At 41.3% G+C, this 22,563-nt stretch overlaps 1 protein-coding gene across 1 annotated transcript; it reads right to left on the bottom strand.

Moving 5' to 3' along the window:
• On the bottom strand, positions 1-18,601 carry LOC113108169 (norrin). Its single transcript, XM_026271017.1, has 3 exons — positions 18,439-18,601; positions 12,045-12,401; positions 1-1,245 (listed from the first exon to the last, which is right to left on the bottom strand). The coding sequence occupies exons 2-3, from the start codon at positions 12,234-12,236 to the stop codon at positions 1,021-1,023; spliced, it is 417 nt and encodes a 138-aa protein (XP_026126802.1). The 5' UTR covers positions 12,237-12,401; positions 18,439-18,601; the 3' UTR covers positions 1-1,020.
• Between the last annotated feature and the right edge of the window lie 3,962 nt (positions 18,602-22,563).

The raw sequence follows: 22,563 nt of genomic DNA, 5'->3' as shown, positions 1-22,563 counted from the left end.
TGTGCAGAGCCCAAAAAGCTGTCAGGTATGTAGTGGAGTACAAACCTGTCTAGCAAGCAAACTATCATCATTTCAGCAATTTGTACAGGTACAGCAATTTGTAGAGGGTGAATTTATTTCAACAGACAACAGACATTTGAGGAACAATACATTTTCTTTCATTTTTATAGATATATATGGTAATCATCATTTACTGTACAATACCACATTGCAAACATCATAGTTATCATAACTGTACGTGATTAGCTTGACAGCCTACTGCTATTATGTGTCATGAGCCATTGCGAGACTTTGATGATGAAATAAACAGACTTAACACTGACATTTTCCACATACAGTCTGGCATGGTAGATTGCTCTGAACTCCACAGTAAAAAAGCTGTAGGAGGTTTACAAAGTCTAAAATTGGCAATACGATCGTTACAAGAGTATTTTTCATTGTTTAAATATTAAGCCAGTATAATGAAGCAAAAATGTATGCTGGAACGTTAGCAAATCCAGAGACCATAAACTGTAAATTCACCCCAACATTTTGTCATGTGATTCTAAACCAGGCTTAAGGGGGTGAACTATCAATTTCTATTCTAGACACAACTCAAACTTTTATAGTTCATCACCACTTGCATTGTCTATGCAAACGATTCTGTCCTGTTCTGTGTATCAAGTCACATAGGCTGCCAAAGTGACTCCCCTTCAGCTTCATCAGATTTTCTTCACGATTTTGTTGTCGGCATCCGCTATTTTACACACACAGTGATCAAAACAATGGAATGCAATAAAAGTAAATTGACTGGCTGAGCGCATGCGCAGGTGCGACTGGTGGGGTGACATCTGGAAATCCGAGTGCATGCGCCGCTTTACATGTGACGTGATTCTTCTTGAAGTCTTGATGGGTTGTTGGCAACATTGCGACAGTGCTAATGAATCGTAAAATGCTTGCTCTGAATCATCTGCAATAAAGTGTACCTTCAACTTTTTTTATGTGTTTCAGCCAGAGGGTCTTTCTCCATGACAAATTTATTCAGCTGCACTCCTCGCAGCTGCACGCGAGGATGTAACGGTAAGTCGCGGTTATCCGTGTCCCGCCCGAGCATCGCAGACGCACCGCCTTCAGTTTGGAGGTATGTGGACGACAGCAGAAACACGTGCTTTTGAAAGGTTGCTTCAAGACAGAGCTGAAAGAGATCAGCGGGTCCGAGCGGGACGTGTGGCTGCAGTGACCCTCACATCGAGCCAGGAGAACCATCTGTAGAGCAAAAAAGGTTAATTAGTCCCATGTTTGAGGAGGCTGTCCATCTATCTGTCTGTCTATGTATCAATCAAACTATTTACAAAATCTGAATCTGAGCCCAATTTGTTTAAAGGAATAGTTCAAGGAATATCCCTTATGTTGTTCCATCCAAACCCATAAGACCTTCATTTGTCTTCAGATCACAAATGAAGATATTAACATTACTTTTGTTTTTGAAGGGTATGCGCCAATCCTGATCTTCCTAAATGCGTCTATGTTCGAGGTAATCATTTGTGGTCCAGCTTCATTTACAGAAGGAGTATAAGGGTTTTTTATGAATCTTTGCAAATTGCCTTTCCTAATAACATGCTAGTTAATCAAGTTTACAGTCTGCTCGTCACCTCATGGAAGGGGGGGGGGGGGGGGGGTCAGCAGAGCTCATTATCATTTAAAGCGCATGGACTAAAAACAGCTTGCTAATTATGACAGGGTAAAAAAAGAGTGTTTTTTTACCAAAGTATGCTATAGACTTTTCATTAAGACCCTAAAGAATCATATCAACTTGTGGAAAATGGGCATCCAATGACCCCTTCAACGATGTCTTTTCTACGTTTCTGGGCTTTGAACATGGTAGTTGCGTTGCTGTCTATTCAGGGTCAGAAAGCTCTCGGATTTCATCAAAAATATCATAATTTGTGTTGCAAAGATGAACAAAGGTCTTAAAGGTTTGGAACGACACAAGGGTGAGCGATTAATGCCAGAATTTTCTAGTTTGGGTGAACTATCCCTTTAATTAATTAATTTTTTTAAGAAATGAAGTAAAAAAAAAGAAAGAAAGAAAGAAAGAAAGAAGGAAATGAAGCCATTTTCATTCTTCCTTTTTGTAGTCCTAAATTGGCTATACCACTTTTTGATACATAAATTGTGGAATGTGTATTAAGAAATTATTTTCTTTAGTAGTTTCACCAGTGGAACTTGTACACAAACATGTTTAGCTAATATAAAGCAAGAGTCCCGTGCATCTCTAGTTTTACCCCTGTGTCAGGACTAAATTTGAAGTGCTGAACAATGAAAGTTTGTGTACTTTCTCACCTTGACCTTGCACCTACATGTTGATGGGAGTGTGGTTGATCTCTCCCAGACCTGGATGCTCAAGCAACTTGACTCCCCCAAATACCTCAATCTAATAATTTGCCTCGTTTGCTTTGTGAGGATTGTTGTGTGACAGATGAATGGCTTTGCACTTTGTGGGACCGACTTATGGTGTTCAGTGATCCACCTGGCAACATCGCTGAAGTTACTGGCTGATAAAGAGGGATTCACTCATCAAAAAATGCTCTGTCCTATATAAGAGTGCTCTGGTAATTAAAGCTTAATGAGTGTTGCGCATCTACAATGATAGACACAAACGTGACCCAGTTCAATGGTCTACTGATTCGGAATATGAGGTGCTGGCCAGACCACAGGCCGCCACATTCCTGAACACTCCGTAAATGGACTCCTATGTCATGTTGTCTTTCAGCTGCATAGTGTTAGCGGAGTGTCACCCGCATTATAAGGAACACTAGCCTGACTAAAGCCAAAAAGCACCCGATATGCATCACTCATGGTCCGACGTCCATGAATGAAGCGGCATTTGCTTGCTGCTTTTAGCTGATGTCATTATTTAATGTTACCTGAAACTGTAGGCATACGGCCATGTTCGTAAAACAAACGGTGGAGAGATGTGGGGTATTTCAGAGGGAGGTGCAGTGGAGGTGTGTGGCCAACGGAAGATGGATATCCAAGGTGACAAAAGCTGGGCAGCAGATGTAAGCCATCTTCCCCTCTATATTTATCTCAGAGTGACTGCGCAGGTGGATCCTATTGTGTCGCACTGCTGAAATTTGCATGGAAGCAACAGCCTTCCTCATAACTAATGCAATGTGTAACAAGCTTCTTTAAAGGTGACTGAGTTGAGCTTAATCCATTGTGCTGCTTTTAGACAATGGGCCTGTGTACTTGCCTGTCAATCAGAAATTGTTTTTGAGACAGGAAATTTTAACTGTTAGTTCATTGCATAATTCAAATTGTTTTCCGATTTATTACCAGAGTGGAAAAGTATTTCACATTGTCTATAGTGTCCATTTTGATTACATATCCAAGAAATGATTTGTTAGTTATACGTGTTTGCCACTCCACACATACTCAGGCTTCAGTCTGTGCATTAGTTTGTGAGGATTCTTTCAGAAGATTACATTAAGCCAATTGGTGACAAGTGATTGTCTTCACGAGTGTGTCACTGAACTTTATTATTTTTTTCACAATTTTGATTCATTCAGGAACCCTACCTCTATTTGATGGAACTTAACATTATTCCTTTGTGGTTTTGTTTAGAAATATTAACTTCTTGGTTATTGAACTGTTGTGTAAAATCAATATCATACTTGCAATTGCACCTTCACGAGTTCACCCTTACATCTAATCTGAAGGCAAATGGTAGGCATATTTTGGCGTGCTGTCCTGGGGGAGGGGTCCGGGCCCGGAGCATAGCCCGAACCCAAATAACTCCCCCTATCCCAATTTGGGATAAATAGATTAGAAGTGAGGAGTTGGGGTGGAGGAGGGTTGCCGAAAAACTGTCGTGGGACAGGAGGTAGGAAGACTGGATATATATACGCGTGCGTGCTATAAGATGATTAGCTAAACGAGATGCACCTGTACCAAATTGGATGATTATCTGATCGTGCTTCTCCCGAACTTTGTTAATAAAACCACATTTCACGAGTTCACCCTTACATCTAATCTGAAGGCAAATGGTAGGCATATTTTGGCGTGCTGTCCTGGGGGAGGGGTCCGGGCCCGGAGCATAGCCCGAACCCAAATAACTCCCCAAAAGAAGCTTAAAGCCATAGGACAGCAGCCAGAGAGATAAAATTTAGTTGCCCCCCAAAATATGCGTGTTGGGAAGAAAATGCAGAGCGACCTGGAGAGCCCGTGCAGTGTTCGACGAGAGCTGCGGCTCGCAACGTCTTACCAGCGAGCCCTCCATGCCGCTTATGGGAGGAGCACAATGCCAGATATCAAGAAATGAGGGACTCTTGCTGCCTCCGAAGGGAGCTGCGGCTCTGCTGCACCGGAAGGGAGAGTCCCTCTTGCGGCTGAGTACGAGGCGCGGTTTGTTGCATCTGATGGAGGGCTCTCACTGCGACTGAAGGGAGCCAGCGACTGTATCCCATCGGGAGGGAGATCCCTGGCCGCCATAGAGTATGCAACATAACTCGGACGGGGGGTTCACACTGCGACCGAAGGGAGCCGTGGGTCTGCTGCACCAGAAGGGAGAGCCCCGTCAGATGCTAAATAGGCAATGAGATTGGAGCCGCGGTTTGGCGCGTCGGATGAAGGGCTCCTAATGCAACCGAAGGGAGCCAGCGGCTGTACCCCATCGGGAGGGAGATCCCTAGCCATCGTGGAGCATGCAACATAACTCAGATGGGGGGTTCACACTGCGACCGAAGGGAGCTGTGGGTCTGCTGCACCGGAAGAGGAGCCCTAGTCCGATGCTGAGAAGGCAAAGAGACGCGACTGTTGGAGGGACTCCCGCTGCATCCGAAGGGAGCTGCGGCTCTGCTGCACCGGAAGGGGGAGTCCCCCATTGCGGGTTTATGGAGGCACGGTTTTTTGCCTCTGAGGGTTCTCCCAGCCTCCGTAGGGGGTTCGCAACTCTGCAGCAGGAGTGCTGCCCCGGAGGGGAGAGCCCTGATTGACGCTAACTAGAATACGACTGTTGGAGGGACTTTTGCTGCGTCCGAAGGGAGCTGCGGCTCTGCTGCACCGGAAAGGCGAGTCCCCCTTGCGAAGCGAGGCATGGCTTGATGCGTCTGATGGAGGGCTCTCACTGCGACCGAAGGGAGCCAGCAGCTCTATTCCCCCGGGAGGGAGAACCCTATCCGCCCTTGAGCATGCAACATAACTCAGACGGGGGTTCACCCTGCGACCGAAGGGAGCCGTGGGTCTGCTGCACCGGAAGGGAGAGCCCCATCAGATGCAGAATAGGCAAGAAGATTCGAGGAACGGTTTGATGCATCGGATGGAGGGCTCCTGCTGCGACCGAAGGGAGCCAGCGGCTGTGTTCCCCCGGGAGGGAGATCCCGGTCCGCCCTTGAGCATGCAACATAACTCAGACGGGGGGTTCACCCTGCGACCGAAGGGAGCCGTGGGTCTGCTGCACCGGTAGGGGAGCCCCGTCCGATACGGAGTAGGCAAGAAAACGCGACTGATGGAGGGACTCTCGCTGCGTCCGAAGGGAGCTGCGGCTCTGCTGCACCGGAAGGGAGAGTCCCCCTTGCGACTGTATAAGCGGCTTAATTTGATGCATCGGATGGAGGGCTGTCACAACGACCGAAGGGGGCCTGTGGCTCTGCTGCACCGGGAGGGATACCCCCATCTGCCGCTGAGCGCGCAGCGCAACTCAATGACAGATGAAAGGCTCACACTGCGACCGAAGGGAGCCACTGCCCAGCTGCACCGGAAGGGAGAGCCCTGTCCGATGCTGAAATAGGCAAGGAGATTGTAACGATGGCTGGAGGGCCCTTACTTTGGCCGAAGAAACGATAACTGAGAGGCTTCTATTATTCAAGTACACAACATGATTTAAGGAGGAATATATAAATTTTTTTTTTTTTTTTTTTTTTTTTTTTTTAAATGTCTGATGAACAACAACCGAGGGCATCTATCGGATTATGTGAGAGGCCCCTTTTGAGCTGCTTAAGATTAGGGCTGAAACGATTCCTCGAGTAACGCGATTACAAAAAATGATGTAGGCAAATTCCTCTGCTTCGAAGCCTCTTTTAATTTATTCTAAATCTCACGTCGGGTTCTTTCGCAATGAATTTTTTTTTTTTTTTTTTTTTTTTTTTTTTTTTTTTTTTGAATGAATTAATCAAAATAGGTAATTGCACTTACATCCGATTCACGAATTAATATCTCTAAATATTAAGACGGAACAGTGTTTAAATGTAAATCCTGCATGTTCTGTGTGTCTCTGTTAATGAATGGAGCAGGAGCGCGACTTCCTTTTTCACACACACACTGAAGCGCGCATTACTCTCAAGGTAATTTCTGCGTCTGCTGTCTCACTAAATGAGGACTTGAACACATGAACAACATCTCCAGAACTGCTCTGACAGTCAGTTCATGAGCATTTGACTTTAAGTAAAACTAGCGTCACATCACATACACAGAACTGAAAAGGTACGTCAACCCGACTAAATAAAGGTCCGGGGTCCTGACATTTTATCCTACCCATCAGATTTACTGTGCATGCGCACATCAGTATAATTAAGCAACAACACATTTTGTTACTCGATTAATTTTTTTTTTTTTTTTATACCAGAGTCGTTGATGAAATGAGGGTCCATCGTGAATTTAGATTGGGCGTTCCGGAGTTAGACAAAAGCGAGCCTGATGAGGTTGAATTGGAGAATGGACATAAAATATATATTTTTATTTATTTATTTATTTATTTATTTATTTTTGAGGCTCTTGCGGCAGCGAGAATTGCGGCAGTAGGGAAGGATGGAAAGGGCTCCTGCGGGAGCAGACACTGCTATGGCAGTGGTGAAATATAGGTAGAGGCTCCTGCGGGAGCAGACACTGCTGCGGCAGTGGTGAAATATAGGTAGAGGCTCCTGCGGGAGCAGACACTGCTGCGGCAGTGGTGAAATATAGGTAGAGGCTCCTGCGGGAGCAGACACTGCTGCGGCAGTGGTGAAATATAGGTAGAGGCTCCTGCGGAAGCGGAGACTGCTGCGGCAGTGAGGAAAAAACAGAAAAGGCTCCTGCGGGAGCGGTCAATGCTGCGGCGGTGGGGAGATACAGAGAAAGCTCCTGCGGAAGGATGGCTGAAGTGAGGATTGACCATTACAGATAGATAGGGCATGTTAGGAGAGTTAGCTATGGTAGATTAGGAGTTTTAGTGAAAGGGGATGAGCTGGCGTTAGAGGGGTTGGCTGAAGAGGGTTCGAGATAGATATATAAATAAATAAAATAATCGGCCTGACCAATAATAGGTCTTGGTACCCTCTGCCTTCTGGCAAATCTGGAGCTGGAGGCCACTGAACAGAAAAATGGTTAGTAGCATGAGGGAGCGGAAGAGTTGAGGGCGCGTTTACGAATGGAGGCGGCCTCACGTTTGCTTCAGCTGCTGTAGCTGTGGGTCGTGGGAAGGGGCTGGGGTGTGTGATGTCTTGAAGAACCTGTGTAGCCTGCACTGCTAGCAGAAGTAACAGGATGGAAATACTGAGATGTGCAGGCCCGTGTTGCAAGTAAAAGTAGCTTCATGCTTGCTTTGGCTGCTGTAGTTGTTGGCTGATTTGACAATTGCTCAAACCTTGTCTGAATTAATACAGTCCTGTTGGAAAAGCATCTTTTCCTCTTGTTTTGGCCTTTGGGCCCTTTTAAACAGCCTCCGGAGCAGATAAATTTGGGATGCTGTTTTCCTGTTGTAGTATGGACTGTGAAAATAGAGGCTTTGAAACAATGTAGCATGTTTAGTTTTATAAACCATTGTACCAATAGACATGTCTATAGCAGTAACGTTAATTGCAGTAATTCAAATTCAAGCCGTTTCTAAAGACATTTACTTTGCATGCTTTTCATATAACAGTCCTAAAAAGACGATAGAAAATTTACTCACACTTGTTGTTCTGCAGCCAAACACGAGGCAGTAGCGTGAAAAATTCTGAATAATCATGCCAGTAAATGGTGAAATGTCCTTAAATAATTGATCCTGCCGGAATAATTGCATGAAACTTATGTCTGTATCATCTCAGTGAGGTTTAAACATGCACAGTAAAGCAAATGTAATGTCTTTAGACATTTCGGTGTGGATGACAACTCTGCAAAAAGCCTTTGCTTCGTGGTTAAAAAGTGGCATCGTCATCGGACAAAGTTAAGTCATAACGCCGTTTAACAAATTTTGGCGTCTTCATAAGCGCATTCTATATATAACGTCTATTTAAATTGTTCAGATGAGCAAATCAAGAGGTTTTCTTGCATGATTAGCATTTTAATTGTTTGGTCAGACGGTTCATATATTGATCTATATATTCACGTTCATAAATCGGGGATTAAACGTGGAATTTATCTTTTGTATGCTAAATATGTAAACAATATGTGCACAGTACCTATAACTGCGCTTTACATTTTGCAAGATTGACATGCTAAATGGCTAACTGACCCGGTTTACTCTCATCTTAACAAAATTGATAAGAGTTCCTTGCGTTTACGAACGACATGTATCTGTTTAATCAACTCGACATGTATACCGGTTTAGTCCTTTCGTTCACGAATGAGAGCTCTCGATCTCTGAGACTCATATGAAACTCGCTCATTGTGGATGACAACTCTGAAAAAATTCTTCATGAATGAGTGTAAACCGAGAACGATTCGTTCGCCTAGAAGATTCATTCGAAAAAAACGATTCTTTCACGAACGACATGCCACTACAACAACGCACGGTCTTCGCCGCTAGTGGAGGCAGCATCGAACTGCGCCACGGCTGAAAAAGCGAGAGAGGTTTACTGCGCTGAGAACTGGAGCACGGCTGCGATCCAGCATTATAATAGAGCCCGGTCCTGGCGAGAAAATCGTGTTGCCGAGTGAGGCGAGCTCAAGGATTTGCACGAGCTTTTGGCCACAACGTGTGGCTTGGCGAGAAGAGCAGCTGACGCGATGACGCTTGTTGGTGTTCGGCGGATAGATATCTTCGTCGGAAGGAAGATTGGGCCTGTGATAAGATGACGGACAGCGCGAACCGAATGCTGACAGAGCGAACCGAATGCTGACAGACGGTCTATGCCGAAAAACTGTCGTGGGACAGGAGGTAGGAAGACTGGATATATATACGCGTGCGTGCTATAAGATGATTAGCTAAACGAGATGCACCTGTACCAAATTGGATGATTATCTGATCGTGCTTCTCCCGAACTTTGTTAATAAAACCACATATCGATTGACTTAAAAAGCACCGATTCAAAAGAGTCAGTGCTTTGTCAGTGGTACTACACCAGTTGCACTGAATGTTTTTTTTTATTCACTAAAACAAACCGGTTCATAAGAGTAATTTTTATTTGAATCTGACTACATTGGTTGCATTTGTCAAATGACAAATTAATGAAATACTCAGGACTCTGCAGTTTATTTGTCTTGTAATGTATCTTTGGCTGTATTATAATAATGTTCCTAATTCAGAATAAAAAATTACATATATGTTGGTATGACTGCTTGTTCTGCAAAGTTGCCTGATGAAAATGTTAAAGGGGTCATCGGATGGCCATTTCTCACAATTGATATGATTCTTTAGGGTCTTAATGAAAAGTCTGTAACAGTTTGGTTAAAATTTCTCAGTGATAGTGTAAAAAACACCTTGTTACCCTGTCAAAAACAGCTCTTTTCAGAGCAAGCCGTTTTGTAGCATTTTCCTTTAAATGTTAATGAGCTCTCCTGACCCCGCCCATATCTTCTGGGCCACTCTCTGAGGGACTGTTAACTTTAGGTTATTCATCTTGAAACATTACTAGGAAAGGCGATTTGCAAAGATTGATTAAGACACCTTATACTTACTTTTTCTGTTGGTGAAGTTAGACCAAGAATGAGTCGCGTGAAGATAGACGCATTTAGGTAGATCGGGGCGCATTCCCTTCAGAAACAAACGTAATCCACTAGAGTAAACAATGACTGTTGGGTTCATTATTACATCCAACAACAAAACACCTCAATCACTTAGGAGACATTCTTGTCTACATCTGAAACAATGGTGGGCTGATGACAGCTCACTCAGGGCGGGTCTAAGGTAAGACACAAGTCCAGTCTGTACTGAAACGCTACTGTCAATCAAACTATTGTGGGGGGTTGCATGACTGTGTAACGTCACAAAAACAGGCTTCTGAGATCGGCTCGATTTGAAAAAGGGGTAAATATTTTAATAGATATAGTAGATTTTATCATTATAGGGTGGTTGTGTACACACACTGCCAACACTCATTTCAGTTCAAACAACTTGTAAAAGTGCATGTAGCATCTGATGAACCCTTTAACATTTTATCATAAAATTGAACCTTTTAGCAATTAAATAAATGCTTTGAATAAAGATTAGAACTTTTTGCTGAATGAGACTCAAAGGTCAAGATACAAGATCCAGACCAAGAAGTAGAGATCTTTAAAATGAAAATTATGATTAATTGTTATATCAGTATTTTTTCCCAACCCTATTCACTAACCACTTTCTGGAAGCAACAGTAAAAAAAATCTCAGCTGCCGTGTTTAGATCCTTGAATGGATGTTAAACCAACTACGTTTTCCTTTATTTACCCAATGCTTTTACATTATCGAGGTAGTCTGTCTCATAATTAGAAAATGCAGTGTGTAATGCTTGCAGAATGAATATTTTCAGCTCAAGCACAGGTGGCTGACTAGCTCATCTTTAGTTTATTGGAAGTTGGATATTTGTTGACACAGCCCAGCTGGGTTTGCAAGAACAAGAGCCTAAGAATCTTAATTCACGATATACAGATCATGAGAGGCTGCCCTTCTGAGGGGTACAGGTGAATCAGAGCATCTGGAACTCATCCCAGAGTGTTTATTATCGATGGCTTTGTTTTGAGGGGATGTTTTTGAGGCACTCTTTTGTTTCGATAACCAAAAAATGAGTCAGGCACAGCACTGCGTGGAGCCCTGGAACTGTGCCATCTCCCAGACATTTTATGCACCCCCTGAGAGCTTATTTCTGGCGAGGCTTTGGGCCGCACAGGCAGACTGTGCACAGGCAGTGTTCCTTGCCAAGGTGTCAAAGTACCTAAAGGTAGAGGTCATTAGACAAGCCAGCCATGCTATCTGATTCAATAAATGAAAACAAGGTTTCTTCTCAGCCTTGGGTTCTAATTATGAGCGACATCCCTGGGCTCCGTATTTAAATGTAAAACCTTTTAAACACCAGGAGACTTGATTTGTTTTTAAGCAGCTTGTTAGCAGGAAAGTTGTGGGTGTATAGAGTGTATTGTCTTACAAAAGGATCTGACCTCCAAGACCATTTTTGTAATGGTCTTGGAGGTTGTAATCATGGGAGCTTGATTTTGTGTGACTTTGACTTGGATGCTAATAAGAATTTTTTTTTTTTTTAAACAAGGCCACAAAAATTTCTCCACACTGATAGGCGACAAAAATTAAGTTGACATCGGTGAGATGCAAGAAATTAGTTAATGTTAGTTATTGTATTAATTAACATGAACAAACAATGAATAATACATTTATTACTGTATTTATTCATCTTCGTTAATGTTAGTTAATGAAAATACAGTTATTCATTGTTAGTTCATGGTAATTCACAGTGCATTAACTAATGTTAACAAGCACAACTTTTGATTTAAATAATGCATTAGTAAATGTTGAAATTAACATGAACTAAGACTTATAAATGCTGTAGAAGGATTGTTCTTGCTTAGTTCATGTTAACGAAAGTAGTTAACTAACATTAACTAATGGAACCTTTCAACTTCTACTTCGTTGAAAATTTGTTTCAATTACAAAAATGATTTAGTTTTGCTACTACGGGATACTACTATGATAGTAGTTTTTGTCTTAATTGTTATGATTCTGATTCTTTTTAAGGAGTCAGTCATTCATTTTAACTATTCAGTCAAAAAGATAAACATCCTGTAACTCGTGTGTTAGCTCAGTCAATAAGTTGTTCAGATGCATTTCTGAGTCCTGAATGACTCCCTCGCTAAACTGTATATCATTGTTCAATTAAGTTCATCAACATTTTGGCATCTTACCTTTGAATTGCACTTGTAGATAGGATGTGTAATGGTCTCAACAAAATGATGTCTCATACACCTGTCAGGATCACTGTCCCCTAAGTGTCCACTCTCTGCCTTACAGGTTACACCATGCAGGATTGTCAGCAGGGGACATGTGACCAGAAGAAGAAGAATCCCAGGCTGGCTCAGAGCGACTGAGTTCCTCATATTGTCCGCAACTTCCACAGGTAAAAGAAAAGAAAACTTGACTCGTCTCCTACAGAACACAACAAAGAGCTCTCCACTGTGATGTTGATGCCGCACATGTGAACCGAAACATATAGTGAGTGTTCTCTTTGAACTCAGCCATCCTCTTTAGTGGTCTGGATGTGTCTGTGAAAGGTAAAGAAAGGAACCATGGTTAGTCCAGGACGCAAGCTGCAGTAAAGACACCCACCTGAGAGTGTGATATCAGGTAATGTTTCACACGTTACGGCCAGTTTGCGGAGCTGTTTAAATTGTTAGTGGAGGGACTGCGCAGGTAAGGTAAGGTGCAGAGTAAAGGAGAGTGGGAGTTTGTCTGCATGGGAACCCAGCAGTGACAGATGACCCGAGACAGATGTCTGTTGTGCCTTTGCCAACTGGTTAAGGTGATTGCTGCCATGTCTCCAGCCAGGAAAAAGTGGGCTGTGATGTATGAGGAGTGCTGGCAGACGGCTGTAGTGTTATTCTAACAATCCCAACACTGAACAAAAACATGGTGTTTTTATTACACGGCGAAGAAACCTAATATATTAATAAACAGCCTGCAGTGAATTTCCCCAGAAATGAATTTTTCATAAAACGAAATAAGTCTCCACGCAAGTTCTCTCATGACAGCGAAACAACTGCCAGCATAGGTACATATTTATTTATATATATACTTCTTTTTTCATGAGCTTTGTGCTTTACAGTCCTCATGACAATGCGCGGCAGTTAAATTCACTGAGCCACAACTGCTAAAAGGTTTGGTGTAATGAGAGGGAGAATGAGTAGCAGAGCCCTGAGGGTAACCGACTCTGCAAACCTGGATCAGACAGAGAGGAAATTATCATTCACTAAAACAATGCCTTGCATTATGTCTAAACCTCTTTCCAATTTTATTTCGAAACCCGCAATTGCTCCAAAATCACAAGCACATCAGACTAATTTAAAGCTTTCTCCTTGTGTTTTTCTTACCGGAGCGACTCATTTAACTTTAGCATTCCTCGCATAAGGATTTTAGGTATCAATTTGCCTGTTTAAATAAATACTCCCTGAAATGTTTAACTGCACCGGAGAGCATGTGTTGAGGGGTTTACAAAAGCACATATCACAGTCTGTTCTTAACTCAGATGCTTTAAATACAGGAGGCTCTTGCTTCGTCATTTATTTAGTATTGGGCATACCAGCCGCCATCTTCATCATCATCATTGTGCCCAGACAAGACTGTTGACATTCAAACCTGGTGGAGGACGTCTGCGGCAGTGATCTGTAGGCACCGTAATGGGCATTTACAATGCAGTGTAGACACCCCAGCTCAAAAGATAACTACAGATCCAATTTAGTTCATAAACAATGAGACGGTGACCTCATGCCGCAATCATCTATGGCAGCTTCATCAGTCAAAAGCTTCTAGTGCTGTTAGGACAGTTGTGGGTGTGTTGCTTCTTGCCAGAAGTCAATGTAAGGTAATGTTGACCACCATAGCATCCACACCTGCTTTAGCCTGTAGATTTATAAAGCCCAGTGTGTCTACAAATGGCAGAAGGACTTACAATCACCTCCATCTTAAACGGAATCCACCACATCTGTCCACCTCTGAGCAGAGGAATTGTTTCCCTCTCTGGCTTCGTATCTATTCACTTTTGTACACTTACATTTTGGAGTTTATAGACTAGGAAAATGAGCTTTGACGTGCTGGAATCTTAGCATAACAACTGTCTGATGCAAGATGTAATCAAATTAGTGATTTAATTAGCTCTCACAGTACAATCAGAGACAGAGACAAGAACTTGTTTTTCTCAGCATGGACATTTTCGGGAGTGTCTAAAACAAAGTGTTTCACCAGAATAGTTTTGCCACAGTGTGATACATTGTAAAACACTCTAAAAATTTAAATTCTATCATCATTTAACAAAGTCAGTTCACTCAGTGGCCATATTTGCAACGCCTCTGGGAAGCTATTTCTGGCATGCAAGACCAACTCCTGTTTACTTAAATTGAGGAAATACAGAAATCTCAGAAACTCATAACTTAATAACATTTTTCAAATCAGCAGCAAAATCTGACATGATGGTGTTTTCAATAGGGCTTATGTCTCATTATGTTTTTCTTTTTTTCTTTTTTTTTTTTTACACTCAAATGGTTTATATGGTGTATACTTGAGGGTGGTCCAGTCAGTGTGCAAATACAGTCATCCTAAGGGCAAGCCTATGACTGTTTCTATGGCAACTGAAGCTTCAAACAGTGGTTGCAGTGACACAATTGCTTCACAAATTGGCAATTGACCTTTTAAATTAGAAGGTGGGACTAATTCTGACATATTTTGTCTTGCAGTTTTTCTTCCATGCATAAGTAAAATAAGTAAACCATCTTGGTGTGTGTGTCTCTCTCTATATATATATTTAAATATATATATATATATATATATTATTGTAACACTTTAGAATAGGGAACACATGTTCACCAATAACTAGGCATTTTCCCTCAATAAACTCCTAATTTGCTGCTTATTTATGGTTAGTAATAGTTGATAAAAAGGTCTTGAATAGGGTTATACAGAATAAAGCATTAACATGTGCTTTTTTAGTACTAATTAAACAGCTAATAATATGCATGCTTATAAACAACTAGTTGATAGTGATAACTAATCCTTAAAATAAAGTGCTCCCTATATTATATTATTACTTTAGTATTTTGTGGAGAAGAAATAAAAAAAATTGTTCCATGCGGTGAAGTCATTGTTGTTTAACATGTTTATTGGTTGCATAAAAAGTTGAAACATTCTTGAATATATCATCTTTTGTGTCCCTCGGAAGAAACAAAGTCACTGGAGCGACACGAGGGTGAGTAAAAGTGAGCTATCCCTATAATATTTCCAAATTGCAAGATGCAAAACAGTGTATCTTTTACCTTCACTAACTGCCAAATTTTATCCCACAGTAAACAAATTTAAGAGGAAGGCAGGAGCCAGGGCTGGGTGAGACATGCCAAAACCCTGCTGCACTGAACTCTCAGGACAGACTGCTCTCTTAGGGAGTGCGTCTTAACCTGGAGTCCCGTCAGTAGCTATAACGCGACTCAGGGAGCAGTTCCCTGGAATGAACTGTCCCTAGGCGTGGCACTAGTGGTTGTGGAAATAGAGTATGGATCTTTTGAACATGGCTGATCCTCTCAGGCTGTGGCAAGCCTGAGAGGGGCCTCGCCGTCTGCACCATTAGAACTGTGAAATTCCTGACATTCAAAAGCAGCCACAGTTTAAAGGCCGTATGGCAGAAGTTGTTGCACTCAATTCAGTGCTGCTTCTCACCTCACTCAGGCCTCGGTGTTGTGATATCATTAAAAACCATAGTGTCTATTTGATTAAGGGGGTATAAAATGTGGGAACAACAAGCTTTTCATGTCAGGGCATCTTCACATGGTGGTTTTAAAGAACTCAATGGGATCATGGGTCGGTTCTTGATATCTCAATTCTGTCTCCTGTTCTAACCCTTGCTGCTTTTTCTGCTTAAGATAAAGCTCAGACTGTCATTTTAAGGAGGATTTTCTACTCAAAACCACCTAAGGGGTTGGATTATGTGGATTGAGTCAATTGAATCCACATTATTAGTTATAGTTTCCTCAACATTGCTGTGAGGAAATGGGCTTATTTTAAGTTAGAGCTCAATTTCTGAGGTAATCCATCTCAAAGTCTCTTAATGCCTTCAAACCAAACTACGCTGAGAAAATAATCAGATTGGAAGAACATTTAATCTGGATCATAATGATTGCACAATATTGTATAAAAGGAATCAGAATCATAAACAGTAGTCTTTTCCTGGATGATTCAGTTTTTTGAATGAATCGTTGGAGAAAAGATGATCTGTCCTATTTTTAAAGACATAGCTGGGTGTGCATATTAAGTACTAACCAGTAGCCATATCACCCAGTAGCCCAAGACTGGTTGCCCACTGAAGCTAAGCAGGGTTCAGCCTGGTCAGTACCTGGATGGGAGAGCAGGGGGTGCTCTCCATTTGGTCTGTGTGGTGTCCTAACGCCCCAGTATAGGGGTAAGGACACTATACTGTCAACAAGCACGGTCCTTCGAATGAGATTTTAAACCGAGGTCCTGACCCTCTGTTGTCATTAGATGTCCCAGGATGTCTTTTGAAAAGAGTAGAAATGTGACCCCGGCATCCTGGCCAAACTTGCCTGTTGGCCTCTGACCATCATGGTCTCCTCTCCGTAAATGAGCTGGGTGTGGTGGGCGTTCTGGCACACTATGGCTGCCATCGTGTCATTCAGGTGGATGCTGCACACTGGTGGTGGAGGAGGAGATTCTCCCTTCTATGTAAAGCACTTTGAGTGCTCAGAAAGTGCTATATAAATGTAATGAATTATTAAGTAGGAACTACATTTGAATTAAAGCACACTTTGTAACCATTAAAAAATTACATTCTATATAGATTGAACGTAGTTTGAATGCAATGCAGACATACTTTATCTGCCATATGACTTAGTGTTAATTGCATGGCTTCAATACCATTTGCAACTGCCATGGCCTCATGGGATAGTAAAGGTTTTATCGGATGCGCACATCCGAATCTTTGCGGAAGTAGTAGGTTATCTGGGTACTTTTTGCCTATTGTTTTACGAATACTTAATTGACACCTTGTTGCCACCTACTGTCATAAGGAAAGAGTCACTAAAAATCCCCATAACTGTTGTATAATATAAAATATATTTGTTGATTATACAAGAAAATTTAAAGAATCATGTTTCCAATGAATCCTTCAGATTTCATTTAATCGTTTGAGTAATCTAACAAGGGTATCATCAAAACTTCAAAAGGGCGCTCTTGATGGGTCTGCCAGCAGCTGAGTCCACAGTTGTTGAGTGAGCCGTGTGGTCGCCTAGTATTTGCCAATAAGCAGAATTGTCTTCTCAGTCACATTGACATGCCCAAACCCCCTCCTCCGGTGAAGGGGTTACGTCACTGTTTTCTACTTGTTTAGCACCCTATTGTTTGACCGGCTTTTAATAAACCAAAGGGCAGATTCCTGCTGGGATCACCCCGCAGCCCTCCTCCCATGCCCATCTGCAACCCAAGCAGCATGCCAGGGGCACTGCCACCACACGCCGACGCCAGTAAACCACGTCTCCACACTAAAGCCCACACTAAATATATCTCCTGTGATAAAGATAAGACAAACACAGTGGATTGGAAAATAGCTTGTTGCCAATAGCCAGGGCACCATGAGAGCCAATGCTAAACTAATGTTAGCTTTACATTTAGCTTCTCAGAAAAGTGCCGGTCTGATTGGAATGCTAAAGGATGAAAGGGTCTGCGCACTGTAAATCCGTGGCAGGGTTTACCCTGTTATGTTGTCCCATTAACCTTCCCGCTCTAATGTGACGTGCAAATTGACGGCTGTCGTCATCTTCTGAAAATACCTCAGATTTTAATATCTTTGTAAATAGCTTGAAGAGTCATCAAAGGACTGTTATGTAGTAGCCTACTGATTATGAATGAGTTGCGCACTGGTTGACACTGTCTGCTTTTAAATCTAACATCCTGAGGGAAGTGTGTTCTAGTTCACCTCTTCCTCAAGCTCCATAAACAATCCTCAGAATATCTATGATTTCTCATCTGGTGCGCTCAGCTAACGACCTCTGGCTTAGCATTAAATTGTGTATTCAGTCCCTGTCTGTGCTAGACAAGCAGCTGATGGCTTACCTTAGCAACCGATCTCCCACAGCACACATTATGTGAAGCTCGTCATTTATAATATAGCCATTTTGGAGTCATTTCGGAGCAAAATCATTATGTGTCTGATCTTAATGTTATTAATATGCAGTCTCTCTTAAAATTGGATTCTTAAATTGTGAAGTCAACGATGACCATAATTAGCATGTCACTTTGGGCAATGCATTATATTACGAAAAAATTTAAGATTGAAGAAATGTAATAATAACACACACACATATATATATATATATATATATACACACATACATACACACACACACACACACACATTCTAAAAAAAAAAACATATCTAATTAATATATTTATATTTAGTATTTGTTAAGAAAGGTATGTGCTGCCGAAACAAGGAAACAGTAAAACATAGATATATAGCGATAACCTTGCAGTCAATGAAAAGTAATTCTGATGACCTGATCACCTTTAAAACACTGGTGGTCTTACCTTCTGCCTGGTGCCGTTTAACCTGCAGTATTCAATCCCAGCTGGCTCCTCTAGGACAGAAATGAATTTTTTAAGCAACAATTGCCTTTAGATCTCTCCTTCTCCCTCATCCACTTGCTCTCTCTCCTCTCTCTGTTTCTCTTTTACTCTCTCTCACGCATGCCGATTGTGTGTGAGCTCTGACTCCTTCCCCTCCCTCTCGGCTCCCCTCCCCTCCGCTTTGACATTCACACCCCCTCTTTTATTGAGGAATCACATGGAAAAGGGAAAAGGATGGATGATGTACATCTTGGGATGGTTGTCAGATGTGGAACGTGACACAGCAGTCGTATATCACCTTAGGGACACACACATACTCGCCCCCAGCTGCCACACCGACAAGCAAATGGGGATTCCAGCCAAATCAAGAGGACTGACCAGAAGTCTGGCCCTCTTTTACGAGGTCCAGGTTATAAAACTGTTAGCAGAGTTTACTTAAAAACAATTGGTCTGCTGGGTTTCGTTGCTGTCTTGAATGAGACTTGGGAGGTGTAACTCAATCCAGCTGCAAGCTATTTTGAAGTATGTATGTAGTTATATGTTGTAGAATAATGGGGGAAAAAAGATTTTTTTTCTACCTCTAGAAAAACTACAAAGGGGAATGACAATAGCTGTATTAAATTCACATCTTCATACGCTAGCATGTGTGATGAAATTCTTACAAAATATGAAGAAATTGCAATCAAATGCAAAGCACATAACTGCATTCTTGGAATATAAAATAAAAAACAGATGTGCAATTATAAGTTCCCAATGAACGGATAATTACTATTTCACATCTCCGACATGGAGAGAATCCAGCAAGCATTTGTGTTTTTCTCAAAGTTTGTCCTTCTGTGGCCAAAAATGTCCTTTAAATGTCATGGTCGAAGAGGCAGTTGAAATTAAATTACTGCAAATATTGGCACTAGAGGGAGAAAAATTCGAGATATGGACTTCATCCGAAAGCAGACTGAAGGTTTGTGGCTTGAAAATATCTGATTGTCAGATCTTACCAACTTTATCCAACAGTTTCCATGATGCGAAGTCTGCCAAGAAATTTAAAATGACTTAGTTTGAAGCTTCTCTAAGAAAAGACAAGGCCAAGGTGGACTAACTTAACTGCGTATATTGACTAATGTACAGTTTTACAAAAGAAATGCAGCACAAAACGTGTCAAGTCAGAAGACCCTTGAGGAATAAAGTCTGTGCTAAAAGCGCAGGAGGTCAAATGTTTACTCAGCATAAATTACCTGCAAGACTTGGTGGGTGTGACCTCACAGATGTTCTCACCTTCTATCTCTCGACCCCTTGACCCAACTCCTGTTCACACTTCAAATCTGAATTGAAGTAGATTAGCGCAATGCTAATTCAAAATGGGCTGATAATGACAACTGGGTCATGTTACATGGCCGCTAGCTAGGTATTTAAGCGAGGCATACACATATGCATACGTAAGAATAAAAATAAATAATTTATCGGAATCTTTTCTACAACTGCAAGACAAATGAAGACTGGCGGTGACCTGGTATGTCAGCGAGAGCAAAATAGCCTTAGCAGAGATTTCCTCCAAGAGCTTCCCGTTCTGGAAACGAGCCCTTCTCATGCCTGTCCATTATATTTTTATTATATCCAGGAGCATCTGCAGTCTTTCAACACTCGACTATTCATTCAACTTCCGTTTTGCAATCTGATGTGGCACGAGTATTATATCAAGTGATTTACAGTCTGCATTTGTCCATCCATCTATTATTTGCTTCAGTGCATTCAAACCTTTTTATGAAAGACCCAACATTTTCAAAGAGGATAAAGGGGTGAGAATTGTCAAAAGACATTGCGTTTGCCTTGATGTCTTCTTACATGACAGTATTCATCCATGCATTTTATCCACAGATTCATATCTGTCTCCCCTTCAACTGAATTTGGCTTTTATTTTTAGCCACAACAGACAGACTGAGGGTTTGCAAAGCAGCTTGTCAAGTAAAGAACATGAAGTGAGCCAAAGTTTTCAAACTTGGGATTTGATCATGAAGTCTCATTTCAAGCTACATGACAAAAAAGACTCATAATTTCGGGTGATTTATATTAAAACAATGCATGCTGTCTCCCAGAAATGAGCTCCTCTGGGAACACTGACCTGGATGAAAATAGTCCATAGTCCAAATTTACAGCCGGTGTAGAAAAACATTTCTTCCTCTAGCTATTTAAAATAATACTTGCCAAAGACAACTTTGCATTGATCACTGTACCAGGTCTAGCAGGCAAAAACACATACCTACTAAAACGGGTTCTTAGCGAGGAAATAACAGAAAATACATATATATTATAGAATTTCTGTGTGTATTAGTTGGGAGAGTGGAGTCAATTATGACAGCGCTGTAAAAAACAAAATAAAAAACAAGACCATCTAAAGGCAAAACTGAGGGGAATGTAACTGTTTCCCCAAATGTACCTGAGGCTGTGACTGGCCTCCTTAAATGACTTAATTCTGCCTGTTTACTATCAATGTGCCAACTGCTGTAAGCATTCTCAAGTCTGTAGCTATGAAAAGGACAAGGCAAAATGACCGGCATCCGTTAAGTTCTAGAGCTTTTCCTATTAAATTAAAACTTATAAAATGAGTACATCTTGTTTAATTGTGTTGTATTTAGGCAGTTTCTGTTAGTGGTGTTTGCTATTTTAAATATATGTATTAGATGCTGTTAAAAAGAATATATCTGCTTCCATTCACTGTCAGACTATTGAAAAAGTACTGACGTTTAGGATTGAAGTGTTTTACTAGGGTATAGTTAAAAATGTATCATTTATCAAGAATGTTAACATGATTTGAATATGAAATGGCAAGACATTGTGATGTAAAACTGAAAAAAAGAAAAGGCAGAATTTTATTTTTGTTGAAATCCTTTGAAATTTTATATCGCTCCTAAAGCTGAAGTGTGGAGTTTGTGGATCACTGGTCACCAAATGCTAAATTTATGACTGTTTCAAACAGATTTCTCTCCTGTCTGCCATTGGTTAGCTAAACAGGTAGCCCCACCCAAAAAACATGCCATTGGCTGGCTGATTGAGCAAACAGCAATATTTTGATGGCTCTCCAGAGCTGTTTTTTGAAACCAACCCACAAATTGTTTACCTATAGTTGTCTCTGCATAATAATCTAGACATGTATTTTAAGATTGAAAAATGTCACACTTTACCTTTAAGGGAACAGTTCTCCTCTTACTATTTAAACTCTGTCTACCGTGGTTTAGTGGCGGTGTAGTGGTTAAATACTTTTGGTTCAAAACTTCAGGTATGTTGTGGTAAGTCAGTTTAGCTAAGATATTTCCTAAAGAATGAAAAACTAAAGCAATATGATTGATTTTGACTGTAATTTTAAAATGGACCCTTTACAAAAGACTGTGATGTTTGACTATTTGAGCAAATGGGAATGCAAAAAATATTTTTGCTACTCTCCCATTCATTGCTCTTCAAGTTTACCCAACTATCGCTGCTGAGAATCCCGGAAATGTGAGAAAGGTCCATTGAAATGTTTAGCAACCACCAACAGACCTTTAAAAAATTAATTGGAGATCTTTTGCACCAGAGACTTTTATAACATTTTCCTGTTCAGAAATTTAAGGAGACTCGACTGGAGACTGTATAAACATCAGTTAAACAAGAGCCAGGAAATATTAAAATGAGGATTTCTATTTCTTAATGTTCTGAAAGGCAGTTTCACCTGAGGGAGAAAGAGTCTGTGTATTTGGTGTAATGAAATGTGTCTATGCGGTTTAAGGTAAAAAAAACAACAGCATTATTTTCCATATACTGTAAATTATTGGTTCTCCTCTATGTTGTGCTTTTCTGAAAAGCATCGATTTTTACAAAGCTCATCGGTCTGAAAAACAAAGTGCACAGTGATTGGCCAACTAATCCAGTGCATTGTGATTGGCTGACTACCTCAAGCAAGTGACGAAAATTATTATTGCTAATATAGTGTCTCTTACTTTTAGGATTGCACCTCTGTGCCATTAACGTGCTCCAGACAGAAATGAAAACAGTACTGATAATGTTAAGATAATGTTTACACCTAGGTAGGTTAGGGTCTTTGTTGCATTTTGGAAT

The sequence above is a fragment of the Carassius auratus genome, chromosome 9 (assembly GCF_003368295.1).
Source record: "Carassius auratus strain Wakin chromosome 9, ASM336829v1, whole genome shotgun sequence".
Taxonomy (NCBI): Eukaryota; Metazoa; Chordata; class Actinopteri; order Cypriniformes; family Cyprinidae; genus Carassius; species Carassius auratus.
The sequence above is the reverse complement of the archived record's forward strand: the minus strand, read 5'-3'. Positions and strand labels throughout refer to the sequence as shown.